This window comes from Melanotaenia boesemani, chromosome 17 (assembly GCF_017639745.1).
Source record: "Melanotaenia boesemani isolate fMelBoe1 chromosome 17, fMelBoe1.pri, whole genome shotgun sequence".
In the NCBI taxonomy this organism is placed as follows: domain Eukaryota; kingdom Metazoa; phylum Chordata; class Actinopteri; order Atheriniformes; family Melanotaeniidae; genus Melanotaenia; species Melanotaenia boesemani.
Window position 1 is genome coordinate 32,138,836 of NC_055698.1, and position 18,359 is coordinate 32,157,194.

At 41.4% G+C, this 18,359-nt stretch overlaps 2 protein-coding genes across 4 annotated transcripts; both read right to left on the reverse strand.

Annotated features, from left to right (window-relative positions):
- Positions 1 to 202: 202 nt before the first annotated feature.
- naxe (NAD(P)HX epimerase) lies at positions 203 to 5,538 on the reverse strand. Of its 3 annotated transcripts, none has more exons than XM_042012585.1 (7): positions 5,419 to 5,538; positions 2,789 to 3,054; positions 2,595 to 2,703; positions 1,730 to 1,840; positions 1,538 to 1,648; positions 1,216 to 1,363; positions 203 to 699 (listed from the first exon to the last, which is right to left on the reverse strand). In XM_042012585.1, the coding sequence occupies exons 2-7, from the start codon at positions 2,950 to 2,952 to the stop codon at positions 500 to 502; spliced, it is 843 nt and encodes a 280-aa protein (XP_041868519.1). In that variant the 5' UTR covers positions 2,953 to 3,054; positions 5,419 to 5,538; the 3' UTR covers positions 203 to 499. The 3 variants fall into 3 exon arrangements, with proteins under 3 accessions (XP_041868519.1, XP_041868522.1, XP_041868521.1); XM_042012588.1 differs by having other exon boundaries at positions 2,789 to 2,967; positions 5,419 to 5,531; XM_042012587.1 differs by having other exon boundaries at positions 2,789 to 2,970; positions 5,419 to 5,525.
- Positions 5,539 to 7,235: 1,697 nt separating this feature from the next.
- On the reverse strand, positions 7,236 to 17,959 carry LOC121657187 (lamin-A-like). The gene is given in 15 exon segments (XM_042012598.1): positions 7,236 to 7,799; positions 8,229 to 8,423; positions 8,972 to 9,028; positions 9,179 to 9,226; positions 9,229 to 9,300; positions 9,385 to 9,395; positions 9,398 to 9,483; positions 9,585 to 9,851; positions 12,111 to 12,331; positions 12,417 to 12,542; positions 14,022 to 14,192; positions 14,263 to 14,388; positions 14,523 to 14,679; positions 15,648 to 15,998; positions 17,486 to 17,959. Coding segments are annotated over 14 exon segments (1,911 nt in total). The 5' UTR covers positions 15,986 to 15,998; positions 17,486 to 17,959; the 3' UTR covers positions 7,236 to 7,763.
- Between the last annotated feature and the right edge of the window lie 400 nt (positions 17,960 to 18,359).

The window sequence follows — 18,359 nt, forward strand, 5'->3', positions numbered from 1 at the left end:
ATATTTGTAGAGAAGATTATTCGTGAATGTCACAATCTTCGTAAAAATGTTCTAAGTGGGACTTAGGAGCAAATTTTTTTCAAGGTTTGGATAAATGAGGCCCAGTGAGCCCAAACACAGCAGAATGAAACCAGGACTGGAGGAGCTTCTAGAAGCTGACGTTTAGTTTCTGTTTAGTGAATAATGAGACTGTGATCTGTCACATTCTTCAGGTTGATTTATTCCATTTTAACATCTGATGAGGATCAAATCATTTATTTGCTGTCTTGATTTCATTAATTTTGTACAGTTAGATAACAGTGAACACTCCATCCAACCGATATGACGTCTTTTATTCTCACAGTTTAATTACTGGATCATCGTAAAGATGTTTAACTGTTTCTAAAGCTAACAAACACACCTCTGAGTTTACAGCCTGAAGACTCGGTAGCAGCTGACATGATGGTGGTACTGATGTCCTCATCTCATCTAGATTCAGATCAGCTGATCCTCGCTAGTTTCACAGCTGGAACACACAGTCTGTACCCGGGTATTGAGGCAGGTTGAGCTGGTACTTCCTCTCCAAGCCGGGCGGAACAAACCGGCCTCCCAGGAAGTGGTAACGTCCTCTGAACAGGGAGGCGGATTTCTTTGGAGCAGTGAGAGAGATGAGCATGTCGGGCTGGAGTCCGTCTGCACTACCCAGCTCCACATCCCAGCCTGCAAGAACCAGCAAAGCCCCGACCACAATAAGTCAGTTTTCTTTCTAGAAAAACAAAACTTTTTTTTCCTGGAAATATCTGAAACTCAATCAGCTTAAGATAAGCAAACTTATCCTCACAGCCGAGGCTGGAAATGTGGAGGTCCAATTTCAAAATTCCTCTCAGTCTAAACACTTATTTACTCTTCTTGACCAGACCCTTCTGCAGGGAGAGCAGCAACAGATCCTACAGACCTGCAGATTATTTGCAGATGTTAGCAATGCTAACATGTAGCATAGCAACATGAAGGGGGGGAAACTCAGCTAAAAGACTCTACCAAGCATCGGCATCCAAGCCAAACAGTTTTTGAACGGACTACTTTACTCGTTCCTAGGATTACTTTAGTCATTCCTAGAACTACTTTACTCATTCCTAGAACTACTTAATTCTTCCTTGTGTGTGTTTTGTGTTGATGGAAAGCAGTGAGTCAGCAGACGTTAACGTGACTACCCCCATCTATCCTCAGAGCACCAACCTGAGGGGATGTCGATGCTCGCGATGGGCACCGTGGTTTTCTTCAGCACGTCCAGGATGGAGCCAAAAGGCTCTCGTACCGACCCCTTAAAGCTGAAACCAAAAATGGCGTCTATCACCAGGTTGTAAGCCTCATCGATGACCTCGGCCTGAGGAGACAATGTTATTGGGTTTACGTCTGCAAAGCTACACATTCTTCAGTTAATTACAGGTTTTTACTCCATCTCAGAGATTACAGAAGCCTCGTCTCATTTCAACTGAAGTGGAACAGGTTTAATCCCATGCACACTCGTACATATACTCGTGAGGAGTGTCTGTGCTACCTCGGGCATCTCGCTCAGGAAGGGGATCTCCATTTTCTGGCACTGTGTGGTCAGACCCTGGAACAGCGGCTTGTCGGGCCTCTTCGGGTACAAGATGGTGGGCTCATAGCCCTGCATCACCACACGCAAAGTATCAGGAAGGACGGAAAAATGGCTTCTTATTTTACTTAAAGTCAGGTTCATTTCACTTACAAAGAGCTTGAGATGTCGAGCACAGACCAGGCCGTCGCCCCCGTTGTTACCTGGTCCACAGATGACCAGCAGAGTCGGTCTGGCTTTGACCAGCGACGTGACCGGATACGCCTGCAGGAGGAAATAACAACACATCAAAAACCTGCTGGTTACGTGCACATAAAAATAAATCTGCTGCTCAACTGGCTTTGATGCTCTAAGCTATCTGATATAAAATAGGAAAGTTAGCTAAATGCGTTTTGTTATTCTCGATTAAGCTTTCCAACAGTTTTACATGCTGGAAATGTAAAAAGAGAGGGGCTCCTTTCTGCGCCTCATATTTGGTTGAGCCATTTAGAGCATCTGGAGACGTGGACAGGCATCTCCTCGTTTGTGTCTTTAGGAAATAAAACCAAAGTCCCGACTCCATCAGCTGCCATCTGCCGTCCCATTAAGACACTGGAAATCCCCTACACATCCAGCCAACTGAGACAGAAAGTCCGTATGAGTGAGACCACATCATAGTAAGTTATGCTGCCAGAATGAGGAGAAAATAAGGAGGAAGAGGCCTGTGGAAGAGGGAATATGGACCAGTTCATGGTCCATCTCACCTCTACTCACATGACCGAATGATGATGCTGAGGCATCTCTTTCATAGTTTTGTCCCCTCTCTGATCGGGACGACTTGTACTTGTACGGTCTGAAGTGAAAACATTTTAACAGAAGATGAAAAATATTTGTTCATCTCTCAGTTCGTCTTGTAAATAAATCAACTATATAAAATAAAGAAATCATTTAAAAATGAAATCTTATCTTCCTTTTATCTGTCAGTTAAATTTATTTTATCCCATAAAAACAGAAAGCAGTGTTTCGCAGCGTTTCTGACCCGCGTGACGGCCGTAGCACAGCTGAGCCCGGCCAGCTCCATCAGCTGGTCCACGCTGAAGCCGAACTCGCTGAAGAGCTCCTCATCGATGCGCTGCGCCTCCTCCTGCCTGCAAAGACCCACCACTCAGCTCTCTCGTTCAGTCTGGCTTTTTCTGTTTCTTCTCTCACATGCATAAAGTTTTACAACCTCACCCGAGATATTTGATGCTTTGGGCCATGGTGGACGCTGGTCTTCTGCTCAAACAGGGATAGTTAGCAGCAGTGGACAGAGGACATGTCCCCGTCTGAGCCAAGGCTGCTGTGGCCCGAGAGGTCACCAGGAAGCCGATCCCGAACAGAGCCCGAACGCTCAACATCCAGGTGGATCCAAGCTGCTGAACGGAGCGGAGAACATCAGAAGGTTTGTAGAAGTTTCAGCTTCAGTGGTTTGTTGCTCGATGCAGACGATGACTGGATTTCTGAAACAGTAAAATCACGTCCACGAGCGCAGGATGTGGTTAAAAGACTGAAACGTTCATCACAACTAAACTTTACTAAGATTCTACTTTATTTTCTTTAGATGATAAACAGAATCTCACACATTGTGTCATTTCTCAAGAAAAATGTCAAAAGTCTCTTTATGGGTTAAAGTTTTGAACAATTTTCTGGTCCTTTCATCTTTTACAGAACAAAACCCAATCAGCTGATTTGAACGCTTGGAGTCACCTGATGCGCCACTCGATCCAATAAAACTGAAATGTGAAAGTTCATTTTTTAGCACGGAGGAGTTTTTAGGAGTTTTAAAATGTCCAGTGTTGGTGAGACGGCTGCTGAGCTGAATCAAAGCTGTTCGGACGTTTTGGTGAAATGAAAACACGACTCGCTTTCTCAAAAGTCAGAGAATGAAAGTAAAGGTTGACCTATCGAGGATTCAACAGCTTATAACCGTTAGAACCGGCCCATGAAAAAATGGTAAGAAAGTCACATTTTTTAAACGAGGTCTTTATTTGCCCCTTTAACAAATGTAACAAAATGACACATTTTGGAGGAAATCTACCATTTATATTTAGATTATAATGTGGTTTTCTGCTTCTGGGTTTCTATCAGGGACAGAAGACGATCAGATTGTGTTCAACAGGATTTTAAGCAACGTTTAAACCATAAATTAAAGTAAAATGTCTCCGAAACTGAATGTGACAAATATGTCAGTGTCGGACTCATATGGTTTAAAGAAACTCTCATCACTGCATTTATAATAAAATATATATAAAAAAAAAGATAAATAAAAATATAACATGACCTCAGTTTCATCCTGGTTTTAACTTGTGGAGATTTGGTTTTAACTCAAGCTCTAATTTTGTCTTTAGAAGGAAAACAAAATTTCACTTTTTAACTAATTAAACTGCGTAAACTAAGTTTTTAATAGTAAATATTTTACTTTAATTATTATTATTATGTTCCTGTGAAAGAAACACCAAAACCAAGATAAGCGGGATAACATTTCACAGGTAAGTTAAATTATTATTTAACTGTTATAAACTTGTTGAATTTGACGTATTTCTTAAGCTAACATAAATGAAACCGGCTTATATCAGGACAAGAAATAAAAAATGTTTTGTTAGTAAGACGATGATTACAGGAAGATGATTTAAGTGGCATTTGGCAAACACACACTTCATATAATTATGAAGGTCATGTCATTCCAACATTATCTATTAAATCAGGCGCTAACATGAACTTTAACTTTGACCTGCAGCTACAGAAGACGTTCAGATGGATGTTTTGTTTGTTTCTAGAAGATAAATGTAGGAGGAGGCCATGGGTAGCAGCACTCAGGAGGAGAGACTTTGTACGAAGGACAGTTCAGCCGTCTGCAGCCTCGTTTTAACCCAGAGGACTTTGAAAGGCCTGGACAGTCCACTGGTTTAAAGGAAGAAGTGATACCATCCATTTTTAATTTCCTGACCATCTTTGCAAAGTTAGTGTCATGACAATTTCTCATGTAACCATAATATTTCACTAACAGAGTCCCTCTAAATGATTATAAAATACACTATTAGAAATGCTTCCCTTTGAATGAACCCTTCAGTACTTGTACAAATTTCTCTGGTCTTGAATTCTCTGTTTATTTTATTTTCTTTGACATTGTGTTCAAAAACGTCTGTTTTATATTGGTGATGTGTTCTTTGGTACCTTTATCAGGTTCATTACTTGTTGGGTGTCCCATCAGAGGTAAATGTGGGTTCTTTATTTTGTATTAAAATGACAAGAAGAACAGATTTAACTTTAACTGAGGTATTTCATTTTGGGGGTATTTTGGTACATTTTTAATTTGGGCAATCCTTTTTTTATGAGTGCTTGTTTTTCTGTTTTTTTATTTATTTATATTTTATATTATTCATATAATTATAGAATTATTTATATAACTCCATATGGCATCACCATTCTTATTTCTCCGAGTATTGTAGAAAATATTCAGTATGCATGTGGGTGTGTGTCTGAGTATGTGTAAGTGTATGATATAAAATAATAAAAATAAAAAAAATCTGTTGTATTATAAATATGTGTGACATTTCTAAACCAACAGATTAAAAATCGGTTGAAAATTCAGCCAGTTAAGGTGATTTTAATAGTTGATAGACCTCTGCCTCTACTGACTAATGCTGTAAGTAGACGCGGTTTACCCCGGCTTATTGTTATTATTATTATTATTATTATTATTATTATTATTACTATCCATGTTGTTATTGTTGTTTACCGCTGCAGCTCCGCCCACCGGCTAAACTTGTTAGCTAGCAGTTTATTTCGAGGCTGTTTGATCCAAAATATATTTAAAAACTCACCAAATGGTAAATGTTTGTCTTGACAACAACGCCGCGTGCATGTATCTCTTAAAACAACAAAGTGCAGGTGATCCGCAGGAGCAGCTCGACTTTGTCCACCACTTCCTGTCGACTACTTCCTGTTAAATACTTCCGGGTTTAAAACCATCAAAATAAAACAACTGTGACTATTGTTCTGAAAATGCACATTATTAGAGTATATATGTTTAATTTTAACATATATAAATATACGTACACCCTAAAAATGATTTAATTTATTATGTATAGTATATTCACCAATTAATATAATTAATTAAATTAATAATAATATTTTATTAGCGTTGGTGGACGGGTTTGTAGACTGGACTGGCAAGAATCATCTGAATGTCACCAAGACCAGAGAGATGGTGATAGACTTCCAGAGGAAGAGGACTCCTCTACCTCCACTGAAGACTATGGGGTAGGAGGTGGAGGTTGCTGAGACCTAGAAGTACCTGGGAGGGACCATGGACCCCAGACTGGACTAGAGATCCAAGAGGGAGATGAGCAGGCTCTACTTCTGGAGACAGCTCAGACCCTTCAATGTCTGCAGCAACCTGTTGGAGATCTTTCATCAGTCTGTTGTCTCCAGTGAGCTTTTCTTTGCTGCTGTGTGCTGGGGAAGCAGCATCGAAGCAGCAACACCAGCAGACAGAACAACCTTAGAAAAGAAGGCTGGAACTGTTGCTGGAGAGGAGGTGCTGACTAACTGGTTTCCATCATGGACCATCATCTCCAGCACACACTGGTCAGCCAGGAAACCTCTCCATCAATCTGATCAATAAGTCAGCTCTACTTAGACACCAGACTCTACCTGCTGCTTCCACCAGCCTTTTATTCTATTTTGGTTCTGGCACATCTTTATTTAACTCTATCTATCTATCTATCTATCTATCTATCTATCTATCTATCTATCTATCTATCTATCTATCTATCTATCTATCTATCTATCTATCTGTCTGTCTGTCTGTCTGTCTGTCTGTCTGTCTGTCCAGCATGATGACAGCTGGCCTGCTGGTGGTGGATCCTTCATGGACTCTTTTCTCCCAGAATTCATTTTGCACAAAACGACAGCAAATAAGCAACAAAGCTCAGAAGAGTACTTTTTTTTTTTTAACCTCACTTTAATAGAAACATGACAAAGCCAGGTACATTAAAAACGTCTTTGTTAAATGTTGGCAATAAAATTCTATAATATTTGATATTCATGGATTTTAAGGGGTAATGAAGAGCCTACCGACTAAAAAACTACAGAGCCTCAGACAGGTTTTTTTTATTTAAATTTTTTTTTACATTATTACTTGGTCGGTGTTAACGTTCACTAAAGTGTCCCATGATATGCAAACAGTAATTTCAGAGAAGCGATTCAGCGTCCTACGTTGCTGCTGTGGGAAATACTCGTGGGCTACGTAGGAGGTCCCATTTCACGAACGGTAAACGGACTTGGAAGTGTGCAGACTAGGTAGGACACTCTGTAGCCTACCTAGTCTGCAGTCGATGTCAGTTACCTGGAGTGCAGTCATCACCTGAGGTCTCTGGATCCGCTGGAACATCACTGGAAGGATCAAAGCGGTATATATATATATATATATATATATATATATATATATATAAAGAATAAATAAGGTTAATAAAGATGAGTATATAAATTTAAAAAATGAATTAGATAAAAAGAAATTAAACAAAAAAACAAAAAGCTAAAAGCGATTTGTTGTAAATTTGTCACAACAGGCATCGAGGGGTTAAAAGATTTTATCTTTGTTTTGTTTCCTAAAAGTAAAATCAGATCAGGAGCAAAGTGACAGTTTTAGGTTTATTCAGTTAATAAGACAAAGAAGATTTCTGAAAAAATGTTTATTGATATCAGAAAAATAATACAAAAACTCCTGTAGATCTGAAGCAAGCTGAGCTTATTTTCATTTTATAAAACCTACAAAAGAATATTTAAAATGATCAAACAAACCAGATTTACTTGTAAAATATTTCATAAACTTTCATCTACTGGCTGCAGCTGAAACCAGAAGATATGGAAATGTAATAACACAGCAAATGATCAGTTATTACAATAACTGCCTGGAGAACAACTGACATACATTTCCTATCAAAACTTAGAGTTGTGACACTGAAATGGAAGAAAAATAGCCTTTGCAGACACGAATATAATCATGAAGCAGTATTAAGTTTTAATGCATACAGTATACTGGAAATCATTCTAAGGCATATGAGCTGAAGTAAATACTAAAACTTAATGAAGAGTATATCACTAAAAAGTTATAGCCTATTTAAAAAAATTCAAATAAAAAAGACTTCAATATGGATCCAGAGATTCACATGATCGGGCAGCTCTCCATCCTCGCTCCAGTCTGAGAGGAAAGTTTCACAAATAATATTATTGCACAAAAAATAACAATACGTTTAAACAACTTTTAAACACTTTATTTTCATTATTTAAAATTTTTATTTACTGGAAAATCATTTTACATCCTCTCAAAAAATCTGTAAAGTTTAACTGCTCAGTCAAAATAATTCTTTAGAAAAGTTAAATTGGTGGGAAACCAGCTCAATCTATTCCAACAAACAAGCAAAAAGTGTATTTATTTATTTGTTTATGTTTTATTTGTTTATGTTGTATGCTAATATTCACGAGCAATCTCAACTATCAACATGAAAATATATTTACTTCTACATATTTCAGGGTTTATTTCAGTCATGTTTATTTATTTGATCTAATATTGACTAGAATGAGCTTCCGTATACTTTTATACATTCCCCGTGTGAGTCGTTGCACCCACCTTGCGAGGTGTGCTGGTGCTGAACACATACGAGTGTGGCAGTAAACCCTCGGAGACTCCTCCACTTCGGAAGGAGCGGGAAGCAGAGGACACGGAGCAGCTGCTGGATTTGTCCGAAGGAAGTCCACACGAGCCGCAGACGACGGTCCGGCTGCGCAGGTTGTACTCGCCGTCGCCGCAGGTGCTGTGAGCCACCTGCTGAAGCCACCAAAGGACATTTATTCATCATATTCATCAAGAGAGGAATCAAAGCAGTTTATTTTACTTTTGTCTTATCCTCTTTGCAACTATTTTCTATGGTATTCCAATAATGTTTTTATTTTATGGAATAACATAGGTGCCAAAAACCTTTAAAAATAAAAGCAAATTAAAAACACTTTATTTATCCCAGAAGTAAATTGGTATTTCTTAGTTAAAATTTATATACAATTGAAATAATTTTATTTTAATTTTATTTAATAATTATATTTCATGAAAACAATTTTTATTGCATTTATTTCCAATTTCTTAGCGAATCTAAAGAAAATATGAGAATAATTTCCAACGTCGTAAAATGTTGATTTATTTTACATTTTGTCCATAATTACATGAATCATTTCACACAAAATATCAAATTCAACATTTCTTAAGACAGAAGGTGTTGGATGTAATTTGATAAACATCAGCTCCATTTTTACTGCAATAACTGCTGCTGATTTAACTCCGTTTCATTCTGTAAATGTCATAAACATCTCTTTTCTCACCATGTCGTCATCTTCCTCGTCGAACTGCGTGCGGGTGACCTTCCTCATTGCCATTTCCTGGAAGAAAAAGCACATTTCTGATTCTTTCATGTTTTATAATTTCAACCTCGGCTTTTTGTCACTGATTTTCTGAGTGTTTAATGTTTAGATAAAGACTAAATAAGTCTTAAAAGTCAAAAAAGTTAATATGTTATTCATTTAAAGTACCTCTCCGTTGGTGCTGATTAAAGTGGTCTGGAGCAGGTCACGCAGTGCCACCAGGAGGGCTGACTCTTCCACACCAGGTCTGAAGGAGGATTGTGGGTTCCCCCTGAGTTATAGGCCCAAATCTGAGCCAAAAAAGAAACAGGTGATGTTCAGATATGTGTGAACCAATTCATGGAACCTGATTTGAGAATAAATGTGCTTCTTACCGTGACCTCTGCCCGGCCTTCAAGGTAAATTTAGCCGGGAATTTGAAGACAATTGGAGCAGCAGATCCCACCTGCCGCTTCACCTGCCAGTTTCCCCAAATTCTGCATCCTACAGCAGCAACATCAGGGCTAAATGAGACCATCACTAACCAGCATTTAAAACAGCTTTATTTTCCATCTCCAGGTCAGATAAAACTCCTCTTCTCACCTCATCTGCTTTGTTGCCAAGTCTGACGTATCTCCCCTCCAGGTCCACCTCGTCCACGGTGACCCGTCCGCTGGCCGAGGCCTGCTGGGTGATGCGAGTGCGGGCCACGGCTCCGCCCGCGAAGCTGGAGGCCTCGCTGTCGGTGTCGTTGGGTCGGCGTCTCTTGGCGGGGGAGTGCACGGATCGGGAGTGAGCTGCTGTGGTGGAGGAACGACTTCCTGTCACTCTGGTGGGAGGTGGCTAGGGGGACAGCCGTAGCCTGTACAGGGACGGATATGATGAGGATGATCAATCACTTCATCAGTCAGACTTTACTTATACAGCACTTTTCATACAGTTCTGATGGTGGAGGCCAACTAACCAGACACTGTGATGAATGAATGAATGAAAAATACTTTATTAATCCCTTTGCAGGGAAATTCATGTTTTCAGTACAACCCATCCAAGACTAGACAAAACAACATGTGATGACACAAACAGAACAGGCATACACTGACGGAGCAGCCATTTCTACAGCGCTCCTTGTCTTAGATATAGGTGAAAGGAACATTAGGGAGTAAGATGTAGCTGAGAGGATAAAAAATAGGCATCTCCACACTGGGCCTAAGGGCCCATTATTGAGATACAAAAAAAACACTCCTCAGTACATACAAAAACATAACTCAGACAATCACAACATCAGAAACACGTGGCGGGGGAGGAGAGGGGTCTCCCATCACAGCAAGTGCAGACGCAGCTGCATTCTCAGAGCGCGTCCAATGAACCCACTGCCCGGGAGTGGAGGGAGGTGGAAGGACAGCAAGGCAGTGAATAACGGGGAGGTGTATCTGTAGTCGTGTACTTGAGTGTGGTGCGTGTGTGTGCGTAGAAGTGAGCATATGAACTTTGCCCCAGTTCTCCCTCACAGTCTCTGCCACCTGATGATAGTGGGGCATCCTTGAGGGCTGATCCAGGTTGAAGTCCATCGCCCGTGAAGAGGGTGAGGGGAGGGTGGGGGACTGAGCGTCCATCAACAAAACATTCCAGGGAGCTTTCAGCCAGCCATTCAAGGCCAGCACAGGGAGCCAAATTTGATAACAGCATTTGTTTTGGTTCAGGCCAGAGCTGTTTCGTCTGCCTTAAGTCTCTCAGTGGTCCCACTGGCGACTCCAATCATCCGAATTTTGGGTCAATTTCCATCCAGCCGAGCTGACAACTTCTCCAAGTTGGTGACCACCTCACGTACAAGCCCAGAAAGCGCAACCAGTTTGCCATCCAGTACTGGAATAGCCTCCAGTTTACGATTCAGCTCCTGTACCGCCACAGCCTGATTGTTCGTAGCTCGGCACACACCCGCACAGAAATCCGGCAGCTTGCCAGTGACTGCCGACAGTGTCCGAATTTTGCGATATGCCAGGAAACCGCCCGCTCCAAACAGCAGAAACCCAGTTATCATGAAACCGAATGTATAGATGTCCTCCACGTCCTCGACAGAAAGAATCGACAGACACATGACTTTCCACGCTCCCCAGGAATCCATCACATATCCAGCCGAAAACGTTCCGCCAGGGCAAGCAGGCTCCCCCACGCCTGTTTTCCGGTTCGAATAAATTTGGTCGATTGCATTTAGGGACCAGCTGATCAAATCCATATCCAAGATTTAGTTTTTGGAAGGAAATGCAGAGAGAGGCTCAGAGATGACAGGACAGTAGCAGCAGGGCAGAGTGAGAGGGAGGGAGAAGAAAAAGCGTCTGCCTCGGTTGAGAGCCGGAAGAAATCATGATCATGGATAAGCAGCAAAGGAAAACCGTAGTGATGGATGTAGCATCCGCAACGATGGAAATATTAGGAAAAAGGAACACGAGAAACTGGAGAAATACCAAGGATTCAACATATATTTATATTCCTGTGATGCTGTTAAATGTTTTATGTAAAGCACTTTGAATTGTCTTGAACATAAAATGTGATTACAAATAAACTTGCTTTGCCTTGTCTGTCTGAGCTTCATTACCAACTAAAACCTCAATTTTGTCCTGGTGGAGAAGTTTTCTGCCATCCATGTTTCAATCAGATATGCAGTTAAAAGGGGATCAACAGGTCCAGGGTGATCAGGAGACACAGACATGTAAAGCAGAGTCCTGGAAGTTTAGGCTGTCTCTTAATGACACTTCCTACAGCCAACATATAAAGATTAAAAATGCATGGGCCTGAAATCGAACCTTGAGGGACACCAGATTTTTTAAAATCTTTAAAATGAATGGTTCTCCATTAAAAAAATCACTATTAAAAAGATTTTAAAACTGAACCAGAAAGACTAATAAGATGATGAATTTGTTATAAGTAGGGAGGGCTTATTTAAACCCATGAGGTCTTTCTGTGCTGGGGTTAGACCAGAACCCAGACTGATATCTCTCATCAACATTTTGAGAGTTTAAAAGTCATGTAGTTAAGTTTCTCAAAAATTCTCCATAAAACAGTGTATTCTTTTATTTGGATAAGGTGGGGTGAATATGGTTGAAGTGTGAGTAGTATTACAAACCTCTCCTCCTCTCCCTCCAGCAGTTTCCTGTAGGCACAGATCTCCATGTCCAGAGCCAGCTTCACATCCAGAAGCTCCTGGTACTCATCCAGCTGCTGCTGCATCTGCTGCCTCATCTCCGCCATCTCTCGGTCTTTCTCCCCCAGCAGGCGACGGGTGGTGTCCCGCTCCCGAGACAGAGCGTCCTCCAGGTCCCTGATCTTCGCCTCACGGGCCGCCAGCTGCGTCAGACACCAGAAATTCAGTTTCAGAGTGTGATGAGAACATGAAACGCTCCTCAGGCGGAGCTCTCGTGTTCATGAACACCTGTTTCTGCAGCTGGCTGAGCTGCGCCGACATGGACTCCAGACGAACTCGTGTCTGCTGCAGCTCCTCGTGCGCCGCTCCAACCAGGTGGCTGCTCCGGTCCGCCGACTGGCGAGCACTTTCCAGCTGAAAGACACAACACAGATGGTCCTTTAGGGTCCATAAAACACAGCTCCAGCCTCATTCTGACCCGGTGTGAAGTTAAAAAGTAAATAACATTTATTTATACAGCTCTTTTCACAGATAAAATTCACAAACTATACAAGAAATGTATATAACAAGTCATAACAAATAAAAATAAAAATTAAATATAAACACCAGCTTAGCCTAAGAAACTGATATGCTGCCTTGTTTCCAGAACTACATGGTCAGGAGCAGCATGTAAAACTCTGAAACAGGTCACATATACGGCAATTTCCTCACGTCAAAATGTAAAACATTCCTAAGGCAGAAAGATTGTTCTATTTTTCTGTCTTTCTGGCTTAATAGGTCTTTTTCAAAAATATCTTCAAAATGTATACAATATATATATATATATATATATATATATATATATATATATATATATGTATATGAATAAGATTAATGTATATTTTATAATCATAATCTTGTATATATTTTAAATAATATAGGAATATTCTATTTATATAATATATACATAAAATATAAATATAAACCAATGTTACTGAAATATGTAAATGTGTACAATTTTATAAGTAAAAACTCTTATGAGTAACAAATGATAAAACTGATCTTATACATAAATTATAAATATATTTTATAATTATTTGTGTATATAGTATATACATATAAAGAAAATCTAAATTAGTATGTAAATAAATAAAATATCATTAGCTACAAAGCATAATTTCCTCATTCTTATTTTAAAGTTGTTGGAAATAATGATTGTTATATAGTGGAACATGTATAACAGTTCATGGCCAACAGGGGGCTATAGTGGGATGTGTGGTCAGTAAGCAGAGAAGAAGAAGCCAGTACGTGGCACAGTGGAAGAGACCTGTAGACTGTATGTTTGGCGCAGCCGCAGTTAATAAAGACATTTCCTAAAGTCAAGTAGCCGTGCTTCATCAACTAATCACCACGAAGATATCACAATGATGAACAGTAAATAAGCAGCGTAAGGTGAGCAGAATTAGGCTGATGACTTATTGTTATGTCTATATGTTTTGTGTATATGTGTATAATAATGTTTGAAAGGTAATTTTTTTGTTGAAACTGTAAGTAGTTGTTTTTTTCATTATATATAGGTTATTGTGTTGGTATTTTCTGCTCCAGCACACTGGAACTCAAACTGTCCTGTATGTGGCCCCCAAACTAACATTAGTTTCTTATTCCTGCTATAACAGAACAATATAACTGAATGTCGTCAGCATATCGAGAACATAAAAACTGTGCTTTCCAGGATCGGCTACCATCAAAATATGACTTTAAACGTTAAGTAAAGCAGTTTCAGTTGTGTGTAATTAGTGAAAATCAGACTAGAACATGTCCGTAACAAGCTGTTTTATTAGCTTTGCTGTAGCAACACTGACTGTTTATTCGGTTTGTTTTCATTGCAGAGACATTTGAACTCGTCCTCTCTACCTTGGTGTTGTAGGTCTTCTCAATCTCCTCCTTGTACAGTTTAATCTGCAGCTCGTGCTGGCTGCGCATCTCAGTCAGCGCCTCGGCCAGTTTGCTCTCAAACTCCTGCTGGTGTCCGTTGTCCAGCTCAACCATCCGAGACTCGTGGCGCCTCTTAATCTCCCGCAGCTCCTGTTGATGAATAAACTGCTCTCAGCTGTTCCCCTTTTTCAAAAACGTTGTTTTTATCTGCAATCCTGACCTCAGAGTGCAGGTTCTTCTGAAAGTCCAGCTCCTCTTTCAGAGTCTGGATGCGATTCTCCCCGTCCACCCTCCTCAGCATCTCGTCCTGCAGCTGCTTCCTGGCATCGCCTAAACTGCTGTCCAGCTATGACACGAACATAGAGGGAATGCAGCACAGAGGGTAAAACCATGCAAAGGGAGAAGAAAAAGAGTAAAACTCAGAGTTAGTGAGTTCATGTGTTTGTGCTGAACTTCTCCTTGAGTCCAGGTCAGGTTTACCTTGGCAACCTGCGCCTTCAGGTCCCGGTTTTCCACGTCGAGGCTCCTCTTCTCTCCCAGAGCTGTGGTCAAGGAGGCGTCCTTGGAGTTCAGCAGAGCCTCCAGGTCTTTGAGCCTCTGCAGGGCTGCTGCCAGCTCCGACTCCTTCTTGGTGTTCCTGTAAAGAAACAGCTTCAGAGTCAGGCTCCATCTTCCTCTGCATGTGTTTTAGCAATGGAAGATGTAAAACCAGTTCCTTTTCTACAAACATGAGCTTTTTACAGAAACAGAGACAGAACCGGGGAAAGGCCTCGCTGCGTATGACTCATAGGCCACAGTGATTTGTCCCAGGAATCCGGTAGCCACAAGCCACAACCAGTGGTGTTTAACCAAGGAGCTGCCATGGAAACGGCTTGTCTTTGCCAAACACACACACACACACACACACCGTCTCAATATTTATGGAAAAATAAGAGAACAGCCCTTAGACAGTGCCACGTACTGTGTTTATAATCATTACTTTGGAGAAGGAGGAGAAATGGGGAAAGAGTTAGTCATCGGGCTCTGGATGTGGCAGCGGGGAAGGAGTCGGAGTGGAAGTCCGACGTCAGGCTGCAGCACGGAGGGGATGAAACAGCCAGGGAGTGGCCCCAGCAGCAGTTATTAAGAGCTGATGAGTAACTGCTGGATTTTAACACCACAGTCTCAAACTGTCCTCAGATATTCATGGACCCGTGCAGACTGAGGACAGGCTGAAAAGGGGGATTTCAGAAAGCTTGAGGCAACCGGGCATCTCATGATCATCTAATGGGACAAATTTAGAAGCCAAAAATGTGAAATGTGAGTTATTTAAACTCTGACATGCAAGCGAACTGTAAGACAGCAGCTTAGATTAGTCCGTAACAACCTGAAGATCAGACTAGATGGAGTCTGTCTGCAGCAGCTTTTACAGGATTTGTCTCAACTCAGCTTTTCTTTGACTTTTGTTTATTAAGAAATGACAGATAAGAACACACAGGGGTGTAATTAAGGGATTGAGTGACTCTAAAATGATGGGTTGCCACAAAAAGCCTAAATACCATCATTATTTCTGCTCTCCAAGTTTTCAAACCAGCAACACTAAATCAGACGATGGTTCTCACCCACCTGGCTTTCAGCTCCTTGTGGTCTTCCCGCAGCTTCCCCAGCTCCAGCTGCAGCCGAGCCCGCTCCTTGGCCACCGAGTCCAGAGTCTGGCGGGCGTCAGCCAGCTCCGTCTCGTAGGCGGCCTTCAGGCCCGTCAGCTCCCGGGTCACCTCCGTCTCCGACTCTGTGATGCGCAGACGCAGGCCGGCGTTCTCGGCCTCCAGAGAGCGCACCTTGTCGATGTAGATGGCCAGGCGGTCGTTGAGGTTGCAGAGGTCCTCCTTCTCCTGGAGTCGGGTGATGCGGTTGGGAGACAGAGGAGTGTTTCCACCTCGAGGAGTGTTTTTGGGTGTCGCCATTTCACCTTTCTGCCTTGAAAAAGAAGCAAACATTTTCTTCTGATTCTCATCAGTTTGTTTTACATGTGAACGTGATCCTGATCCAGTCCTCATTTTTTTATCTCAGACTTTATCCTAAGCTTTAAAGTGGTCTTGATCACTAATTTCTCTTTGGACATTTCTCTGCTTTTCCCCTAATTTTCAGTCCAGTTCTGGTACCTGAACATTTTCAGAAGAACTTAACTCTGACCCATGATTCATTCAGCCAGAAAAAAAGGCTCCGAACTCAAGTTGTGTCGAGACATGATGGATAACTCTGTGTTACCAGCAGCCTGCCACAAAGAACGCATGATTTGTTCCCACTTTTTAGTTTCATGTGGGAAAATCAGCACAGATCAGACAGTCTGACAGAAAACAGGATTTCAGCAGCAACAAGGTGATTCCCAAACAGCTGGTAGCTGGAAACTTGGCTTATCTCAGCATGGAGGCAGAAACTGGACATGTGGAGGACAAAAGAAGAAGAGACAGGACTAAAAACCATCTACAGCAGAGGAACAGGATCTGAGATCCAGCAAAGACCCGAACCAGGACCTGAGAGATGCATCTGGACCTTCGGCTGATCCATATACTGTTGGCTGAAGCTCATCAGAAATGGTCTCCATGGAAACGTGGCTGGTCAAGAAGCCGTTCTTAAGGAAGTGAAAACAGGAGAAAAGGCTGACGTCACATGACACAAGAACTGGACTGACTAGTGGAACAGGTCTGATGGAGGACGGATCCTCCCCAGAACCCGGACCTCAGCATTACTAAAGCAGTGTGGGATCATCTGGACAGAGAACTGAACAAAAGGCAGAAACATCTAGATCAGGGCTACTCAATTCGTCCTACGAGGGCCGCAATCAGCAGGTTTTCCATGTATCCCTGCACAACACACCTGAGTCAAATTAGGTGGCTCTAACAGCCAATCAGGTTCTACACAATGACTCATTAATTTGACTCAGGTGTGTTGGTGCAGGGATACATGGAAAACCTGCTGGATTGCGGCCATCATAGGACCGAATTGAGTAGCCTGATCTAAAGAACTTTGGAAAGTCCTTCGAGTATCCTGCGAGAACTTTTCCTGGAGATTATACGACATGACAGAAAGCTTCTCTAGAGGGTTCAGATTGAGATGAAGAATACAAATATTCACTTTAAGCTCTTAGAAACTCAGATACTGGATTTAAATTGATGTTTGAACACATTTCTTTAAATAACTGAAGCACTTTCTTCTTCTTTTTTTAATACATAAATGATGAATGTGATAAAGTAGTTGAAACAAATTCAGAAAAAGATGGAAAATCTCTCCATAAAAGAAGAGAAAAAAGACTGTGAACATACAACAAGTTATAGCTTCTAAATCTTCTGCCTGAACCTGCATTAAACAAAGAAAGACAAAGCACCATTAATCAGACATCAAGGGCGAGGTTAACAACTCCACCCAGAAGTCAAAGAGACACCAACCATCACAGTCAGATTTACCTTTCTAAACGCGGTTAGAAGAAGATAAAACTGCTCCAGGATCGGTGTGGACTCCTTTGTTGCTGGGTGAGGACGTTCGTCTCCACACTCACAGCGACGTCTGCAGACCCATCTGAGTGCCCATGTAGGAAAGAATGAGATGGGAGGAGAGGAGGGAGGCTGGCCTCCAGTTTGGCACTGGATAGGTGCTTGTTCCTCTCTGTCTGTGGTGGGAGTGCAGCCTGGTTGAATGAGTCACCCTCTGCTCCACCAGTACAAGACGGGATTATTCTGAGATCCGCTCAGGCCTGAACTGGAGTCATTATTTTAAAGCAAACTGTTCTGAGGTTGCAGAAGAGAAAAAGCAGCACTCACAGCTGCTTTACATTTATACCGTATTTATATCAAACATGAATTATTCTTTAACCTAAAAACTCCCTACTGTACTTGTTTATTAGAAAGGAAGAGGGCAAACAACCAAAAACAAAGAAAACACTTCTAAATATGCCAGATTTAGCTTTATCAAGAATCAAGAATCAATCAAGAATCAAGAATCAAGAATCTTTATTGTCATTGTGCAAGGCACAACAAAATTTTGTTTCAGAGGTTCTCGGCTTAAAAGGCACACTGTAACACACAAAGATAAAAAGTATGGAAAGGCAAAAGGTAATCTCTCTCTCTCTCTCTCTCTATATATATATCTGTCCAGAGTAGCAGGAATGACGTCCTTGATGTGACATAAGACGATCCTCTCAAAGCACTTCATGATTACCGGTGTGAGAGCGACCGGGCGGTAGTCATTGAGGCAGGTGACAGCAGATTTTTTTTGGCACAGGCAAAGTGATAGAGGACTTGAGGCACGCAGGAACTGAAGCAAGCTGCAAGGACAGGTTGA